The 19,390-nt window shown below is 33.4% G+C and overlaps 1 protein-coding gene and 1 long non-coding RNA gene across 6 annotated transcripts; one reads left to right on the plus strand and one right to left on the minus strand.

The window, feature by feature from the left end:
• The first annotated feature begins 4,916 nt into the window (after positions 1–4,916).
• Positions 4,917–9,509, plus strand: LOC132067270 (uncharacterized). 5 transcript variants are annotated; one of them, XR_009417110.1, is made up of 3 exons: positions 4,917–5,079; positions 7,688–8,649; positions 8,902–9,509. XR_009417110.1 is itself a non-coding variant. In XM_059460460.1 (2 exons), the coding sequence occupies exons 1-2, from the start codon at positions 4,993–4,995 to the stop codon at positions 9,202–9,204; spliced, it is 390 nt and encodes a 129-aa protein (XP_059316443.1). In that variant the 5' UTR covers positions 4,920–4,992; the 3' UTR covers positions 9,205–9,509. The 5 variants fall into 5 exon arrangements, 1 of the variants encoding a protein (XP_059316443.1); XR_009417107.1 differs by having other exon boundaries at positions 4,918–5,079; positions 7,688–8,773; XR_009417109.1 differs by having other exon boundaries at positions 4,918–5,079; positions 8,364–8,773.
• Positions 9,510–15,562: 6,053 nt separating this feature from the next.
• On the minus strand, positions 15,563–17,490 carry LOC132066622 (uncharacterized). Its single transcript, XR_009416887.1, has 3 exons — positions 16,506–17,490; positions 16,244–16,408; positions 15,563–16,130 (listed from the first exon to the last, which is right to left on the minus strand). It is a non-coding gene; the product is annotated as an uncharacterized LOC132066622 (long non-coding RNA).
• Between the last annotated feature and the right edge of the window lie 1,900 nt (positions 17,491–19,390).

The following is a 19,390-nucleotide window of genomic DNA, read 5'->3' on the forward strand; positions in this document are numbered from 1 at the left end:
CTCTAACAATGTCGTTTGTCGAATATTTTTGGATAATCTTGGCAAAATTATATTATAAAACATATAATATAACATTTTTTTTTGAAAAATCGATCTCATGAACCACTATAATAAAATATTGTGATAGAGTTTTATAATCAATTAAAAGTAAAATATTTACGTTAAAGTTTGCGGTCATGGCTAAAAAGTTTACCATTTGATTTTAATATATATATATTGAATCATTCAAAAACATATTTTTAGTTGTTAAAAAATAAATAAACAAACAATATTTTAATATCTTTATATACGCACTTTATTATTGGTTAAAATATTGGGTTCTCAACATGCATATACGAAAAATGGTCAAAAATGTCGTCAATGTATTAAAAATGGCTTAAATTTTCCCCCATTCCATCTATTGCCCTTAACGTTAATTTTTAGATTAAAAATGTCCTTCCTTTCACCTATTAAAGCCCAATTACTTTAACTTTTTAATTTCCGACTTAAAAGTACCCCTCATTTTAACGAAATTATGAGATGACACATGTGGGGATTTATTAATTATATGAATGGCACATACGTATTGGTTCATGTGGCCCCAATCTATCTATAGCTATATATAATATAAAACTAGTCCTAGACAATTCTATGTGGCACCCTCTATGACCTCCATTGGCATTTATCTTTTTTCTCATTTTTTTGACATTTTCCTCTCCATTTCTCTATTACTAAATAAAATAAAATATTAAAGGTTTCATCCTCCACCCATAATAAAGAATCACTCACCATTAAATAGCATTATATTTGTCATCACTTCCCCTATAATTATTGTGATTACTTTTGTTAAATTTATATTAGTAAAAGCAACGAACCTTCCCTCATTCTACTCATTCAATTCAATTAAACCCATTTTATATATACACATACATATATGGATAATTTTATCTTCCGCTACAAAAAGGATAATTTGCGGAGGTTGAAAGTTACAATTTGCAGGGCTTTTATCTTCCGCTAGCAAAATAGTGGAGGCTAAACCTCTGCGAATTGCAACTTTCAACCTCCGTAAATTATCCAGTTTTTATAGTGATAAAGCTCTCTATGACAAGCATTCCGCTAGGCATAGATAAAGTTGATGTGGCACCCCTCTATGATAAGCATTCCTATTTATCTTTTTTCTCCTTTTTTTCAAATTTTCAACTAAGTTATATGTTCTAATTGTCAATAATAGTTGGGAAAATTTGGCTAACGTAATAGTTACAATAATGAAGATCAAATAAAGTGACATAATGTTTCTAATGAAATGGTTGTAAGTTGTAGCAAAATATTATGCGGCCCATTAAAGTTGTAACATATGCAACATTTACTTCTGGAAGACAAAATGACCCTAAAAGGGATTCTTTTAGCTTATAAAGAAGTTTCATCACCTGATCCGGCATTACTGTCTTTCTGTGTTGCCTTTTGCTATGGTGACTCCCAGTGAACAAAAGGGTTTAATATACATACTATCCCAAATTTCTTTCATTTGCCGTTTAATTTTTTTGTTGCATGTTTATATTGTTGATTAATTGCAGTTGATAACTTTTCGTCATGATATGATTGGAAAATATCGCCCCATTTTCGGGGTTGATGAGGAGGCAATTTTCATTTTTTTCTTTAAATTTAGATTTAGGATATTGATCTTTTAGCTAACAATTGTGTGTGTTTTTATTTGACTTTTGCTTCTCTTTCTGCGTACTTCTTTCTTCAGCAGTGTACCATTTTTATGCTAATTTGTATGTTAGTTCTCATTTATGCATTTACATAAAGTAAAATATAAATAAAAAATGACATGTTTATTTATAGTGGAAACGAATTTAAATGTCTATACCTTTATTTTTTCCATATACTATAAAATGTATATATTCCTTCCTTTTTTCTTTTTCTGGTAGCTGTATGATTTTTATACTAATTATCATGTCATAACTCTACAAAAGAACACATTCAAATGGATAATAAAACGTATTTTCAATAATTACTACTCTAGCATAAAAGAATAGGTATTAGGTGCAGAGGCGAATCCAGGATTTTAAGAGGATTGGCTCACCATTTTAAATAAAATTAAAAAAGAATAAAAGGAAGTGCATTTAGTTGGGTTCAATCCCACAACCTTAAGGGAATAAACCCAGGGCTTAACCAGTGCTCCACTAAGTCTAGTTTGATTATGTGTTCCTTCGGTTAATATTAGATATATTTTAAGAATTATATACATAATATACCGAGTTTAGTCGGGTAACTATGTGTTCACGTGACCCATTTTTTATGCCTAAATTCGCCCCTGATTAGGTGGTGCTAATTAAGTAATCTTTCCCTTTCTGGAATCTCCTAGGAACCAAATCAAAATTACAAATTTAAGTGTTAAATTGGGTTAGAAGTTGGATTTGAAGATTGAAAGAATCTTTAAAACATTGTTAATCATTTAACATTACAAAAATAACTACATCTAATAAAAAAAAATATACCGCACAAAGCGCGGGCAAGTTTACTAGTCATAAATAACCCAATCCATCCGGGTTAACTAAAAACACCAAAAAACCATTTGCCCGTACCAAATACTTTGATGTTTCACATTTTGCAATTGAATAGATTAAAAAGACAACAATATCTTATTCATTTAAAGCTGCAATTTCGATTCAAAATTGATGCAAACAAGCTCCAATCGATTGAAGATCTAGGCTCAACTCATCTTCTTCATCCTATAACAACAGTGAGCTCTTGAAAATCCAGCCCCAACAATTAATTTCGAACAAATATATTTTGATAGGTCAGGTTAGTTATGGATCATTTAAGTGCACAAGTTGTCCTTCAAATGGAATGGTCTTTAATTTTTGCCCTTCAAATGGGCTGGTCTTTAATTTTGACCCTTCAAAATCAAACTTATGCCTAGCATGCATAGGTTCTTTAAGGATGTGGGGCATAACTTGTGAATATTATGATGTGAAGTTATAAATTTATGCCCATGAAAAAGTTATTTGTTTTAAGGGAGAAAAATTAAAGACCAGCATAAAATAGGACAAACGTGCAAATGACTCGTTATGGGTTGATTTATTACAGATTTTTGCGTGGATTACCCTTCAAAGGCACTAGTCTTTAATTTTCCCTCAAATTGCTGGTCTTTATTTTTTGCCCTTCGCTTAAAAAGGTGGCTAAAAATACCACAAAGTTCTGGATTCGAACCCCCGCAAAAAAAAAAAAAAAATCGCAAGGCATGGCTTTACAAAAAGTCTGCCTTATGCGGCAAAGTTTGCCTTATGAAGCACACATTGCCTTAAGGCATAACTAAAAGTCTGCCTTATCCGGTAGACTTTTAGTTATGCCTTGAGGCAAAGTCTGCGGCATAAGGCAGACTTTTCGCAAAACATTGCCTTGCGATTTTTATTTTTATTTTTTATGACTAAGCCAGGGTTCGAACCCAAAACCTCGGAGTATTTTAATACCCACGTGGGCCAATAAGTCAGTATCACTTATTTAGTTAAAGTCCTGCATATGTCATCTCATAATTCTATTGAGGGATGATCATTTTTAACCGTAAAGAATATTTGGGTCCAATATATGAAAGAAGGGGCATTTTTAACCCCAAGATCAACCTTAAAGGCAATTGTGATCCAATAGGCGGAAGGAAGTCCATATAACAATGATTTCCCAGCAGAAACAGAGAAAACAAAATGTTGATACTTGTTTGATTCTAAACATCTGTTCTGAGAGTTTTTCTGAAAATTTGTAAACATCTTTGCATTGCATATTTGGGCTTCAAGCAAATATTCGAATGTCATAGGGGCTATGAGTCAATTCCTCAAATGGTCATTGAACTTGTAGAAAAGTCTCACTAAAGTAACTTTTGAATTTTTTAGACAATAAGGTCATTAAACTATGCTCATGTTTCCAACAAAGTAAAACTCTCTATTTTTGAACATAAGACCCTTAACCCATTTTTAAATTATTAAAGTGAGTATTTCTGTTTTGTTTTCTAAATGTGAAAAATATCAATTCAAGTAAAAATTTTAGAATATTGTAAAGTTATATCTAAGTAGACAAGAAATGACACAGTTGAATGGTAGCATAACTGAGCATGGTGCTTAACTATAAATTTTTTAAGTGATTGTAAATAATTTTCCCTGATATTTAAAATTTTCAATTATCAAATAAAATATTTACTATTTTTTATTTCTTGGAGATGAACTTGTAATATTTTGATTTTATTTAAGTTTTATAAATAAGTGGATTACAATTAATATATACATTTTATATTTTAGAAAGCATATATATATATACAGCTAATTGTAAAAATATTTTCATTTTTACAAAGTAGCTATCGAACACGATTTTTTTCCCTGGGAAAATTAATCTAATTTTTTTATCAATAAAACAAGCTTATTCTAATTCTTACAAGCTTAAACCAAAAATAATAATTACATGCATCTATGTAACTTCTCATGTGTTTCAATTATTTCCAAGCACTTCCATTCAATAAAATGTTTAACTTCAGGCTTCGAGAAATAGAAAAATATCAAATAGTTCAAAAGAGTTGATATATCAAAGAAACCCCCATAGCATGCTTAAAATTTAAATGGTTATATTGTATTATTCTTATAGCTTGAACTATTAAGCTGAATATTTCTATAAAAACATGAAAAATATTAATTTGATCAAAAATATCAGAGTATCAAAAAATTATGCATAGATAATGAAATTTATAATTAATATATGAGTTAAAGGGGTTTTGTGCCTAAAAATGGATTGGTTTACTTTATTGAAAATAAAGATATAGTTTGATGTCTTCACTGTTCAAGAAAATTTAAAAGTTAGACTTTGCTACAAATTCAATGACCATTTTGAGGAATTGACTCTAGGGGCTATCAAGACCAAATTTAAACTGTTATCGATAGTTAGGATAATTCCATAAGGGCCTAAGTGCCTAACTATAGTTTTACAAAACTAAGAAAAGAGGCAATTGCAATTAACCCATTTTACCATATGCTGTTGCTTTTTGGATTTTCCCAAACTCCTAAGTTTCTTCCAAACTCTTCCATTGAGAAGGCAATCGATCAGAGAATTATTGGAGTACTTCTCTCGACCTCTTCATTTTAACAGAATTCTGTGCTTTTATGGTTATGGTTTTGCAGGATTTTGAAATCAAGATTGCATTTTTGTTTTCTGGATACACTTAAATCAGATGAAATTTAATTGGGGTTTGCTTAAAACTTGATGGGGTTAATGTTGTCATGTATTTGGCTTGTTGGTAGGTATATCATGGATGTGTTTCAGCAGTTGTGGAACCAGAATTTTCACTAGGGTTCAAATATAAAGCAGTAGACTCACAAAGAAGCAAATGAAGTTTAACATATAATATATTATATACAAAAAAAAAAAAAAGGATTTTTGACCATGTAATATTTTGGGGAAGGATGGCAATTGACTCCAGTTGGACAAGGGTAGCTCTGGCCCCGCGTGCTAGATGGGTGAATGAAAACTAAACATCAATTTGGTATAAGAACCCACAACCCCAGACTCAAAGTCGTATATATAAGCCGGATTGTGACTATAGGTTGACACAACTTATGTTTGGTACAGTTTTTAAGCTGTGGTAACTAAAACAATATTTAGTTGTTGAAGGAAGTGTTAAGCAGTGTTTTAAAAGGCAGTTTCAAGACTCGCCTCGGGGCGAGGCACTGGCAAAACGCCCCGGGGCTCACGTGCGGGGCTTAGTTCCTATGAGGCTTACGCCCTAAGCGCCCGACTGTACGCCCTAAACACGCCTAACGCCTAACCCTCGGGGCTCGCCTAACAGTTCTTACACAATTTATATATTAAATTCTTTAATTAAAATCGTTGACCCTTATAATTCTTTAACAAATGAATAATACTTAATAATTTTTCATCTATAGAAATAAGAAGATTGAGTGTAACTTAAATAACAAGTCGTAGTATTGCATATTTACTATTTGAGAACATCGTGAGGGTAAATATCACTTAATATTTCTTTTAAAAATACATAGCCGATTTGTACATTTTCACCATTGATCTTTTGTCCTATGTATCAAAATTATCAGATTTTATTATTTCGCTATTTGAAAGTAATTTTCATTTTATTCATGAAGGAATTACGTTTTAATTATAATACTGATAAAGTTTATTGATATAAAATGAATAGTATGATAGTAATATTGTTTTAAGAAATTGTGATTTTTTCATTGTTTGAAAAGTTAAGATGTTAGAGTTGATTTGTATTCCATAATAGCTTTTATTTCATTGTATTGTTTATACTTATAAAATTATATTATATATAATTACAAGTTGTAAGCAGGGGTAGCTCAAAGGTGAGGCTAGTAAAGCTTTTGTTTTAGACCCTCAAACTTTTGAGGCCCCAAAAAATTTTACCGATGAATTTTATGGTTTAAGTTTCCCTTAAATAATATTGAAGATTGTAAAAAGAAGTACAAATATATATAACAAAAGAAAGAAAAAACATTATCTACGTTTTAAAACTTTGAACTAATCTACTAAAATCTTCATATTATTAAATAAAGTTTTTATAATAACATCCTAGGTAATGTCTTTAAAACACATGGCTAATATCTTATTGACTTGAATTGATCCCCACTAATATAAATACTAATGTTACTATTATCATTTATTTACAGTTTTCTTTTATTTTTTATATAATTTTACCTATTTAAAAATATTTATTGTAATTAAATATTTTACGAATACTAAAAATATATACCCGTGCCTTGGGGCTTACGCCTCGCCGGGGCAAATGTAAAACGCCTGCCTTACGCCCCCGCCTTTTAAAACACTGGTGTGAAGTGGTACCTAGTATAATAATGTTAAAATAGAAAATTATTTTTCAGGAAAAGACTCTTTTATCAGCAAAACTAGATTTAGAATTAGAGTTGATGTTTTGCGCAGCTATAATTTCTATAATTATGGTAAAATGAACTCAGTAATGCTAGTATGACATGATTATTCAGTTTTGTGTTTTTAAACGTACCAAGACACCTCAAGATTATGTACATTGCTGATAAAGCTACTAAGATTAAATGGGTTATGCAAATTCTAATAGTAAAGCTACTATAGTTTGATGTCAAATCTTGCCGAATTGGGAAAACTATTTTCTTCTTGTAGCTATTGATGTCAGTTGATAATCTTATTACTATGTATTAGCAGCAAAACATAACGTGATCCTTGTTTTTGTTCATGTAGTTTTCCATTTTGAATAATAGATCTTAATAAGATTGTGGATGCATGAAGTATTGATGGGATTCTTGCTGTAAATTATGCAAATCATGCATATTAAGAGGATATTGATGAGTGATTTAACTATGACACACATTTTCTTTTATTCTTAGAATTATGGCATGTTAATTTAACAATGTGAAAAGTTGTTTTGTGAAGTCTGTGTAGTGTGTACTCTGACCTCGCAGTTTGGAGATTCTATTGTATTCTTGTTTAGTTTTTGCAAAAAATAAGGGGAGATTGAGTTACGTGTTTCAAAAAAAATAAGAGGAGATTGATGAGTGATTTATATATAATTCACCTTTTCTTTTCTTAGAGTTGACATGTTAATTTAACAATGTGAAAATCAGTTGTGTGCTGTCTGTGTAGTGTTTAGTCTGACCGGACAGTCTGGAGATTCCTTACCTATTGTATTCTTGTTTATTTTCTGCAGATTCTTGTAATCATTTACTAGGATGCCTCCTGATGGGAAAAAACATTATATACCTCCAACCCATGTACTCAGCAACCTTCCCGAGAGTGTGATTGATGAAATTTTAATGAGGTTGCCTGTACGAGATGCTGATAGGACAAGCATCTTATCAAAAAAATGGAGATGTAATTGGTGCAGAATCCCACAGTTAACACTTGATAGAACACTTTGGAAAACAACAGAGGACATAATATCCCCTACAATTGGATTTACTAACATTGTTTATCACCTCTTGACCCGTCATACGGACAAATTGCCAAGTTTACCCTCGACATTACTTATCTGAAAACATGTCCTAATATTGACAACTTGTTACATTTCCTCTCGAGGAATGGCATTCAACATGTTGTTCTTAAACCTCCATTTGGTAACCGATACAAACTGCCTTCTTCATTTTTCGCAAGTTTGCGTTTGAGGCATTTGACTCTCCAAAGATGTCTAATACGTCCTCCACCAGTCTTTAAGGGATTTGATGGGTTAATTAATTTAGAACTAACTGATGTCTTGATTTCTTCTGAATTTCTTGGAAGTTTAATCTCCCATGCCCCGTTGCTTCAACATTTGGTGCTAGAACACTTAAATAATTCAAACACCATTGAAATCAGTGCTCCCAAGCTGAGGTCATTTGTCTTCGCAGGCAATATAGATTTTGTACATCTAGAAAATGTCCCTCTACTTTCCAATGTTTCATATAAGCCTACAGAATTTTCTATAGAGGCGGTACATGATCTTGCCAAGATTTTTGAGTCTATTCCTTCTCTTGAGAATCTCTGTTGGAATCACTTCAATGTCGAGGTAATGTTGCTTCATAACTTAATTGTAATGCATTTTCGTAGATGTACTGTCTTTTGGGCTTTGAGTCATCCTGGTTTTTGACATGACGTGGATACTGGACCAGCTGAAGTTATACCAACAAGGTTTCCGTATGCTCTTAACTGTCTTAAACACCTTTACATATCTTGGATTACTTTGGGAGAATTCCTTGAGCTTTCTTTTGCTCTTTGCTTGATAAGAAACTCCCCAAATTTAGAAGAAATTGGAATTAAGGTTGTTAATGTTGTTTATTTTTCTCTCTTTCTCTGTTATTTCGTATGTAATGACTTTCTTATTCTGCATACTTATTCAGATCTTCAATTTTAAATTAAGGCTGATGGGTTTTTCTTGATCTTTCTTAGGTGTATGTCGATCCTGATGAGGAGTATTGTGAACCTGTGCCCCAGGATGTTGCTGATGATATTCCTGCAAGCTTCTCAGATATGACATTTAATCAACTGAAGACAGTTGAGATTTGCGGTGTAGCAGGAACAAAGGCCGAAATGCAGCTTATCAAGGTTTTATTGGCCAAGTCTCCTGTACTGGTCAGAATGGTAATCAAGCCCTGTATTATGGAAGATAAAAAATCTCTCAAAGTACTCACAGAGATAACAAAATTTCACCGGGCGTCATCTAGAGCAGAAGTTGTGTATAATGTAGATTAGCATCCATATCATAATCCTGCTTGATCTTCACGAGTCTTTAATTAATCAGATCATGGTCTTTGGCTAAAATGTTCTGGGAAGTTAAAAAGTGAAAATAGAAAAGAATGTTGATGAAGTAGTAAGGCTGTGTTTTGCCTTTTCCATAGGGTACTGTGAAGACTCTATCAGGTTGGGAACACAAGTGAATCCTGATGGATGTTTTGACTAATCTGTTTCATAACACTAAGTGAGAAATGGTTTTTACATTTCATGACTGTTCTTGAAATATCTATGAAATGAGACTTCGGTTGTTTGTTTCAAAGTTATGTTGTGTGTTAAATTATCTGCTTGATCAATTCCCTTTGGCATGCTTGAAGCATTTTCTCCACAAGTTCAGTAGTTGTCCACCAGCTACCAGTTTTGTATATGCAACTTTTCTTAATTTTTAAATGTTACAAAATCAATATTTATTTAATATTTTCATCTCCTATTTCTGATGGAGTTTATCCAGTTTTCATGGCAAAATTTACTGTTCCGGGTAACTAATCTTTTAATATAGTCATCATGGTCTTCAAAGGCGTTTTGTATTTTTTTTCCTTTTATTTTTTATTTAGTGTAATGATGCATGAGTTGAGCTTAAATAGAATAGTGAGGGTTCATACAGTCGATCCCAAATGAGACGTAACTAGATATTTTGATACTTTAATACATCATTTATCACAAAGAATTTTATAATGAATATGTATTTTCTATCATTAAAAGATTTTCAAAAGTTTATTAGAAAATTCTAATTTGGATCAAAGAGGATGGGTGCACGTGCACCTAGGCTCTAACGTGAATCTACCACTGGTTTATCTGTATCATTAAATAATCATTTCCCATTAGGATCGATAAGGTAAGGCCTAGGCTCCCCTTGCTTATACTTATCCCTACTGAGGATTTTTTATTATTAATAAAAGGCCGTTAGACACTCTATCTAGTGGTATAAATTCGCCAAAGAAAAAATCATTTTCCAAACTTGTTAAAATACTAGTAGCTTAGGAAAAGTTGGCAAGTAATTTGGGACGTTGCGTATGTCAAGATTTCAAACTCGTTTTCAAGGTTCCACCACTAAAAAGTTAAGGCTTTTGTTCGTTAGGGATAGGAATGAAGACAACTAATTTATTCATCGGAAAAGGCTCAAATATGCCATCCAACTATCGGAAATGGCTCATTTATGCTACTCGTCAATAGTTTGGCTCATTTATGTCATTGAACTATAGGAAATGGATCATTTATGCTATCGAACTATAGGAAATGGCTCATTTATGCCACTCATCGATATTTTGACTCATTTATGCCATCGCCCGTTACAAAATGACTCATCCATGCCATTTTTTATTAACGCCGATTTTATAATACCGTATATGACACGTGGCCTCCAATTAGAGGTCTACGTCGTTTAATTAAACCAAATTTAATTTTAAATACCAAATTAATAAAAAATCACCCATACACCTTACCCACCCACAACCATAATCTAGTTGGAGAAGCTACATTAGTATATATGGTATTGTAAAATATGAAACCTTAATGAAATATGGCATGGATGAGTCATTTTTATTAACCGATGGCATAAATGAGTCAAATTATTGATGAGTGGCATAAATGAGCCATTTCCTATAGTTCGATTAAGATAACATGCCCATTTTCTATAGTTCGATAAGCATAAATGAGCCAAACTATGTTACGAATTCATAAATGAGTCATTTCCGATAGTTGGACGACATATTTGGCCCTTTTCCATTTATTCGTTGAAGATATTGGATATCTCAACCTCATTCTTGTCTAGTAAACTAATTTTTTTTTTCAAAATATTATCGACAATCAAGATGGATTTAAGAGCAATGAACCAAAGAGTTAAAGGCCAAAGTATTTTCTTAAGGCTTGAAAACTACAAATAGAGCCCTGCAGGGCAAGACACGGTATTTCTTGAAGTGGAATATTTCTCAGATGTAACATTTAATCACCTGGCTAGCAAACACTATGGACACAATCCACGAGGTGCAGCTTATTAAGCTCCTGCTAGCCAAGTCTCCGGTGCTGATAAGTCTGCCAATCGAGCCCCGGGTACAACATGATACGGAAGATTATGATCCCCTGCTGACAAAACATCCTCATTTTTTTGGTTGTATTTTGATACATGATAATTGATAATAACTGTCCAATCATTTGCTGGACGTACGCAGTTAAACAATCTTTTTGATTTTATGGCTTTTGGAGTAGGCTGCATGTGAAGCACTCAGTTTAGAGAACGTTTGTGCATTGTTGTTAGACGAGTAAGATCAGCAAGTCTAAGTTAAAAACCTTTTCATCTTAGAAACAATCATATCAAAGTAAAATGATGCTAGAAATAATGAAATGTAAACATCAATTTGGCTAGGAACTAAAACCTTAAAATTGGTTGACCCAAATCCGTTTACAAAACAGATTATGATAATAAAGTGACACCTCTTTCAAATAATTCCTTGTTTGCTATTGCAGAGGAGCAAAGCTATAGAAATTTAAATCTGCATAGATGCAATAGAATTTCCTATACATACTGTATTATCTAATACTGGGTATAGTTGATGGATGTTTTTGGGAAATATCTTTAAGGAATACAAGAAAAAAGATCATTTAACCGAAAACAAATATCTGTGCACCATGAAAAACGGGATAAATTCCATATGATTGATTAAATAAACAACACATTGAATAACTGAAACTGAAGTTGCATAAAAATGCTAGCAGGGTATTGTTGATGGATGTTTTTGGACAATAAAGCTTACCAAGATCCAAAAGGCGGGATACTTTTTTTCATCTACTGAAATTGACCGTGACCTATACTTGGGATTCCCACAAAACAGTAGTCATTTAATTGATTTTTCCTTTCATGATGCACAAATTACGTGAAACTTCTAAAACTTCAACATAATTATCTCACTTCTTGGACTCCCTATAAAAATAACCTATTTTCACCTAATTGAAATTTATAGTTTTGTTCAACAATCATACCTGGTAAGAAATATTGTATTATCATTTATTCACTTTCATAATTAGCTAGTATATGGGAACCGTTATCTTTTCGTCAGAGTGTTTACCTGATGTAATAGTCCACACCTTCCTAATTGCTTTATTTCAAGAGATGTTAGTGATTACAGTTCCGTGGATACAGAAGAGACAATAACAACTTTGATTCAGTTTCAATCTTAAACAATGGTAATCTAAATAAGAAAATTTATACACTGCTGTAAAGTAAGGTGCACAAGAATGATCCCTAAAAAAAATACTCGGAATGTATACTCATTCAGACTCACTTTTGTTCGATTACATAAGAATCATGAACATTACTAATTTGATAAATCTATAGGATTACTAGAAAAAGTAATAAGTGAAATTATGCGAATTCTTCGAGAGATCTACAGAATCAATTTTAAGTTTAAATATGAAATGAATGCACTTGACCAATTAAGTCAAAATATGACACTAGAACCAGACTAAGTGTACTTGATTTCTGCATTTGGTGATGCTCGATGATTGCTTAACAGCTTCTTGAAATGTTCATTACACCTACCTGTGGCATTACTTCTCTTGCACTGTTCAATGATCATCCTCTCAAGTTTTGGAGAATGAGCAACGATGACTTCTGCTAAGTACATTTCAGTAATTGTGCCTTTGAATTTCCCTAACCTCACTGTTTGAATCCTCCTTAGAGCTTCACTCACTTGGTTTTGTGCCTTGGACAAGTAATCAAACAGTTCTGGCGTGTGACACATTGTCTCATCAACCTTTAAAAGATATAGCACCAAGTCATTAAACCATTCAAAAATAATTGAGCTCTATAAATATACAAATATTTTATAAACGAGAAAAAACCCAGAGGATCAACGATACACGGTTCAAAATAGATAATGGGCATGCCCTTCTACCCTTCTTCATTTAAAACCAAGCTTTTATCAGCGATGCAGAGTTCAAAACCTGTGACATGCGCCTAATGCCCTGGGGGCTGTGTGGACATATATTATACATAGAATTGTAATCATAGTCAAGGTATGTCTTACCTTCACAACTTCATCTATGTCAAGTTCAATAAGGTGAGGGGAATTCCGAAATAGGCAAAGTGCACAGGTAATACATTTAACAGAAATCTTCAAGTCACAAATTTTCAGGCTTTGCAAGTTTAGTGATACATCAAGCCTATCTGGCACAGGAACCGCCCCTAAGTTCTGAAAAAACAATGAAACCATCTGAGAATTAATCACTGTGTTGCAAACTAAAATATTGAAATAGAAAACATAGCAAAAGGCATTAATATCCACACCTTTAGGGATGAGCCATCCAAGCAAAGATGCTTAATCCTTTCAAATATTGGGTTCACATTAAAACACTCAAATGTAACTGTATAACTGCTAAGGATAGACAAGTTCACAAGCTTTGAACAAACCAAATCAACAGAATCAACATCAACACAAAATTTCAACTCCAAAGTCTCAAGCATTGGCAGAATAAGAGTAGTGTTTTTTGATCCTACAGGACTGTCAATTGCAGAATGTTCTAATTGGAGGCTAACAAGATTGGGGAATTGGGTACCATCAGGCAATTTAAAGATACACCTCGATAGCTTCAAATGTGTCAACGTTGCACAAGTAAATATGCTATCAGGCAATGCATATTTTTCATCATTAGCCATATCGAGAGTGAGCTCCTGGATACCATGATTCGATACAACGATGATGCATCGATCCACATCTGACTGAGACAATTTTTGTGTTTCAGAGATAAGATGAAATCCCAGAATAGGTCCAGTATGTTGCATTAGAATTTTATGGATAATTCTTGCTGCAGAATCCCCAATATTAGATACATACTGAAAAAACTGGGGGTCAAACACAAGATGTTGCAGTGTGGACAATAACTGCCTCCATTGCTTTGATAAGGTGCTTAGTCTTGCAGCATATTTGATGGGCATGAGCTCCAGTAGTCTATGTAGTATCTCAGTAGGTAAGTCACTGGATACCTTTTTTCTAGCACACTGACTCATACTTAATTTTTCTCTGAAATATTTTACATATATGAAATTATATATTTGATTGGACATGAATTTAGGGGTCTATAAATAGTTGTCTTACTAGTAGCAGTGAGTAGTAGTGGATTTTAATGAACAGCTTTTAATTTGGAAGAAAATCAAGGGGCATTTTCTTGAGTTCTTCAAAGGACATTTTGGTTGAACTTCCCTAGTCTGTTCATTCCCATAGGATTTATTTAACAAATCAAAGCTGATATTAATACTTGAAACAGAGCGTGCAGATAAATGCATTCACATTGTAGAATCAATGTTCAATGACGTTGATTAATTTTCTGGGGAAAAAAACAAAAGTTGCATACCCAAATAATAAAAGCAATGAGGTATCTACAATTACCTTAATTTGAGACTGTCTTATATATTCAATGGAATTTCAATTTTCTCCTTAAATCTTATCATGCAACAACAAAAACTACGCTTTAATCCCAAACAAGTTGCGGGTCGGCTATACGAATCGTCACTACATTTTATTGGCCATACTTTTTATTGTCCAGTAGTGTGGTTTCCATATAGTCCTTTTCTCGAAGATTAATTTTTAAAAAATTTAACTGCATCCTGTGCCATTCTTTCTTAGCCTCAAGTGCGACATTTTATGAATTTTAAAAGTTTCTTATGAGTTTTCATATCAACTAAGTTAATGTGTTCATATTTCAGCTAGATATTTTGGAGATATGACATTAAAAACTTACCCATGCTCAAGGTTTACATCAACCTGACCAATGCAAGAGGTGTATTTAAATCAATTAAAATTAACCATGACTAAGTGTACTGTGTATTTTCATAATTGCTAAGATTAAATTGTTTGGTACGTAAACAAGAATGCGACAAATATTTACCGTGATATGATGAGAGAGGTAGAGAGTAGGATAAAGCCATCCCACAACAATGCATTGCATGAATACCTTCTCTTTAGCTGACAATAAGTTCTATAATCTGATACCTACAACCACAACATTAGGAGAAAAAATGATTGTATTCAAACTTTTGGTGGATTACTCTTGTGTAACTACGTTAAATACGTTAATTGATTACTCTCTAAATTGAATGTTGGGCATGAAACCTAATCGAAAGCCATTAAAAACACCTGACTCATTTTCTATGTAAAATGAAAACTCAACTGCCTCTTTCAAGTGGTACCAAAGCATGCAAACCCCCCCCCCCCAGCCGCCCCCCCCCCCCCAAAAAAAAAGTAAAAGGAACAGTAATAACCAAATTTGGATTTGCACATCAGTTAACTAGGAACAACACGACAAGAAAAATGAGATTAAGCAAATACGTATTGAATATCGCTGAATCACAATGAATAATTACAAAGAAAGTCCATATCAGTGCTACTAGAGTTGGGGGACTGTTAATATCATCAAATCTCTATGGCTCAACCTTACACACATTAGGTTCTTGAAAAAAAGGCTTCAGGCTTGCCGTAGGTAATTGACCAAGAATGGAATTAACACACAACAACCACAATATAATACAGAAACAATGACATATCAGTATAAGCCTCATTACAAGAGATAGTCCAAATCTCGATCATACTCGACGTTATACACAACTTCTGCTTTATATGATGCACGTCGAAATTCTTTTAGAACAGCGGCCAATTCGTCTGTCTTGAAAAGAGACTGAGTTAGTTGCCAGGGATTATCATCATTTATCCAGGTCTCGATCAACATTCTCACCAGCGCGGGTGACTTGGCTAACAGAAGCTCGACAAGCTGCATCCCAGGCTCTGTGGCCAAATCACCATTTAGATTAACTTCCCTAAGGCGACTATAGTCACACCCGAGAAACCTTCCACTTCAAGACATTCCAGAGCTGGAATATCCTCATAACAATGGCCCACCTACGAAAGATTACCAACAGCACTGTCTCTTAGAACTTATAGACGATAATAAGTATGAAAACAAGAAAAACACTGCATAAGGATAGAAACAAATGAGTCAGACAATTCAGAACCTGGATTTCCAAATACTTTAAGTATGGGAAACTTCTTATTAGGCAAAGAGCACACGAAACCACATCCAAGTCATCCAGATAAATATCGGATAGGTAAAGACTTTTGATAGAGTTGAGATCAAAGGGAAGCCTTGTTGGTACTCCACCTGCTCCCACAGCAAATAACTAGGACGAAAATGCATACAAAATTTCAGAATGACTCAGCCCCAATGTTGTTACATCTACGAAAATGCATCACAATGAAGTAAGGGAGCACATATACCTTGAGACTACTGCTATCCAATTTGAGATACTCAACAACAGAAAAAGACTTAAAAAACTTAGCAATGTCACAATTTCCTGCCTCCGCAGAAGAACCATTTTCGGTAAGCGAAACTTTCTCCAGCAAAGGGATATGCTTTAACCAAATAAATCTTATATTGCCTTTGAAATCAAAAGATTTCAGCTTTGGAGCCTTAATTTCAATAACATTTGAAGTTTCTGAGATTTGCAGCAGCAAATGCTCGAGAAATGAGCAACTAGAGATTAAACTTTCGAGCAACTTGGAAGAAATTGCGAGCAATGTAGTTCAAGGCTACGAAGCTTATCAAATCCTCTAAAGGCCGGTGGAAGAAGCTCTATTAAGCAACTTTGGAGAGTCAGATGCCTCAACTGCAAACAGGTGAAAAATGATGAAGGCAATTTGTATGGGTTAATACCCGATGGAAATCTAAGAAGAAGATGCTGAATGTCATTCTTAGAAAGGAAATATATCAAGTTGTCAAATGTAGGACGGGGTATCAGATACGGATCCAAGTTGAGGGTAAACTTAGTAATTGGTCCTGAATGAAGGGTCAAAATATGGTTGACAATGTTTGTAAATGTTAGTGCAAGGGGTATTGTGTTCGTCGAAGCCCTCAAAGCTTGTTGATTAAGGGCCAACTCTGGAAGTCTACACCAATCATATCTCCACTTTTTCGATAAGATGCTTGTTCTCACAGCATCTTCGAAAGGTAAACGTATTAGAATCTCATCGATTACATCCCCTTGAAGGTTGCTAAGTATATCCAGAGATGCACTTTGACAACTACGGTTTTCGTCCTCAGGAGGCATCATAAACAGTTATCGCCGATAAAAATCTGCAGAAAATAAACAAGGAATCCAAGGTAACTTATCTCCAACTATCAGGACAGAACTGCTAATTAATCTGCTATTCACATTGTCACACATACAAGTCCTCTTAACACCTATGAAATTGTTAACGTTTATGATTCAAAAATGGAAAATGGAAAGTGCAAAAACAAGGAACACATTTTCTTTCGCGGATAATAAGTCTATAAACTTTTGAGCATCTAAAACAACAAGAATAGAAGAGAAAATAATACACCTATTTAATTTTTTGGCTAAATTATGCATCAAATTAATCTAGAAAACGCATGCACATACCCCAATACGAAGATGGATAAGGAAGAAACTGCAGCAGGCATCACTTTCTGTTAAAAAAGAAGAAAGAGAGATAGAGAGACAGTTAAAAAAATTCTCTTTTGGTGAAAAGGGGAAAATACAGTCTATATCCGTTTGTACACATTTGCTTCTCGGTACACAAGCTAAACACATCAGCTTCTTCTCCGTTTCTGTCTCTTTCTTCTTGTCCATTGCTCTCTCTTTTTTCTTGGGCTGGGAGGAGAAGTTGGAAGGAATCGAGTGGGAAGGCGTTGATCTCTGGATGTTCCTAGGTGATGCCCATCGTATATCTCCCATGGCTTCTTCATCTCATTCTACATTTTTCCCTTCTCCCCATATTCCTCTTTCTCCGCTCCTTAAGTTCCTTTTGGGTTTTCTTTCTTGTCTTTTGCTTTTCTCTTCCATGTCAACATGAATTTCTATCTGAGTGTTTCAGTCAAAGAATATTATTGGCTTGTCTCAATTTTTGTGTGTGAATCTTCGGAAAAGGCAGAAATTTGGGTTTCTTTCAATCTATATTTTTTTGATCAATTCTTTTGGATTTGTGTTTGAACATTTTTGATAAAGCAAATGCTTTGGGACTTTCCCTCCTTAAGTCATTTAGTATCATTTCCTCTACAAAACCATCCCACTGGGTTTGCCTTCACTTGTACAATAGACAAGCATAATGCATAATTATGAATTTTCCAATAAGAAAAACCTCCATGTCTATGCAATTTATGAGACCTTAATGATTTCTACCAAACTCTATCAGAAGAACAAAGAACAAAGCAAAAAAAGAGAAACTTTTGAATTGTTATAATTTTTTCTACAATGCCGTCTTTCGTTTCCACATCGAAGGCCATTAGGCGTTTATAGTTGCACATCAAAACGTGTTCAAACAAAGGTTGGGGATTGATAAAACAAGTTGGAGATTAATTAGGTAATCATGTTCAGGTTCAATGCTTGAGTATAAGAATGTATATGTAATGTATAAGCATGTATATCTAAAGTTACAAAAGAAGTTGAGCAACTTATATATAGCTATACAGAACAAATACATTATCTATACACTGCAAGTTGAGTTGGTTTCGTGCTTTTATGCAAAGCATACACATATATACAAAGTATATGTAATGTTTCTATAAAGCCATACAGAGCATATACATTATCTATACACCAATGATACAGTGGGCTACATTGGCTGCAAAATAGGTGTGTGGACCGTATAAATGAGTTATTTCCCCTTTTTAAATATTCACGAAATAAAGTATGAATCACAGATACAAGAATTTAGACACAAAGTCAGTGCATTGTAAGCCATGTAATTCAAAATACATGAAAACCCAAAATGGAACTCTAGCATGTGAACTATGCTTAAAAGGCCTTAAATATTTTTTAAACCTTCGAACAATAGTAATATACTTTCTTGCGGTTTTATCCAATAGGTAAAAGAAGGATATTTTTTAGTCAAATTCAATAGTTTAGGGGCATTTTTTATCTGATAGGTGGAAGCAGGGGTAAATTTAATCCAATAGGTAGAAGGAGGATATTCTTGAGCCATGTTTAATAGGTTAGGGGCATTTTGACCCAAAAATTATTTGGGAACGAGGCAAACCTTTTCTGAAAGAGTACATAACCTTTTAAAAATATTCAATAACTTGCTTCTTCTTCTTTTTTTTTTTCTTTTTTTTTAATATCTTACTCCGTAATTGGTACCTGCTT

Source organism: Lycium ferocissimum, chromosome 8, assembly GCF_029784015.1.
Source record: "Lycium ferocissimum isolate CSIRO_LF1 chromosome 8, AGI_CSIRO_Lferr_CH_V1, whole genome shotgun sequence".
NCBI classification, from domain to species: Eukaryota; Viridiplantae; Streptophyta; class Magnoliopsida; order Solanales; family Solanaceae; genus Lycium; species Lycium ferocissimum.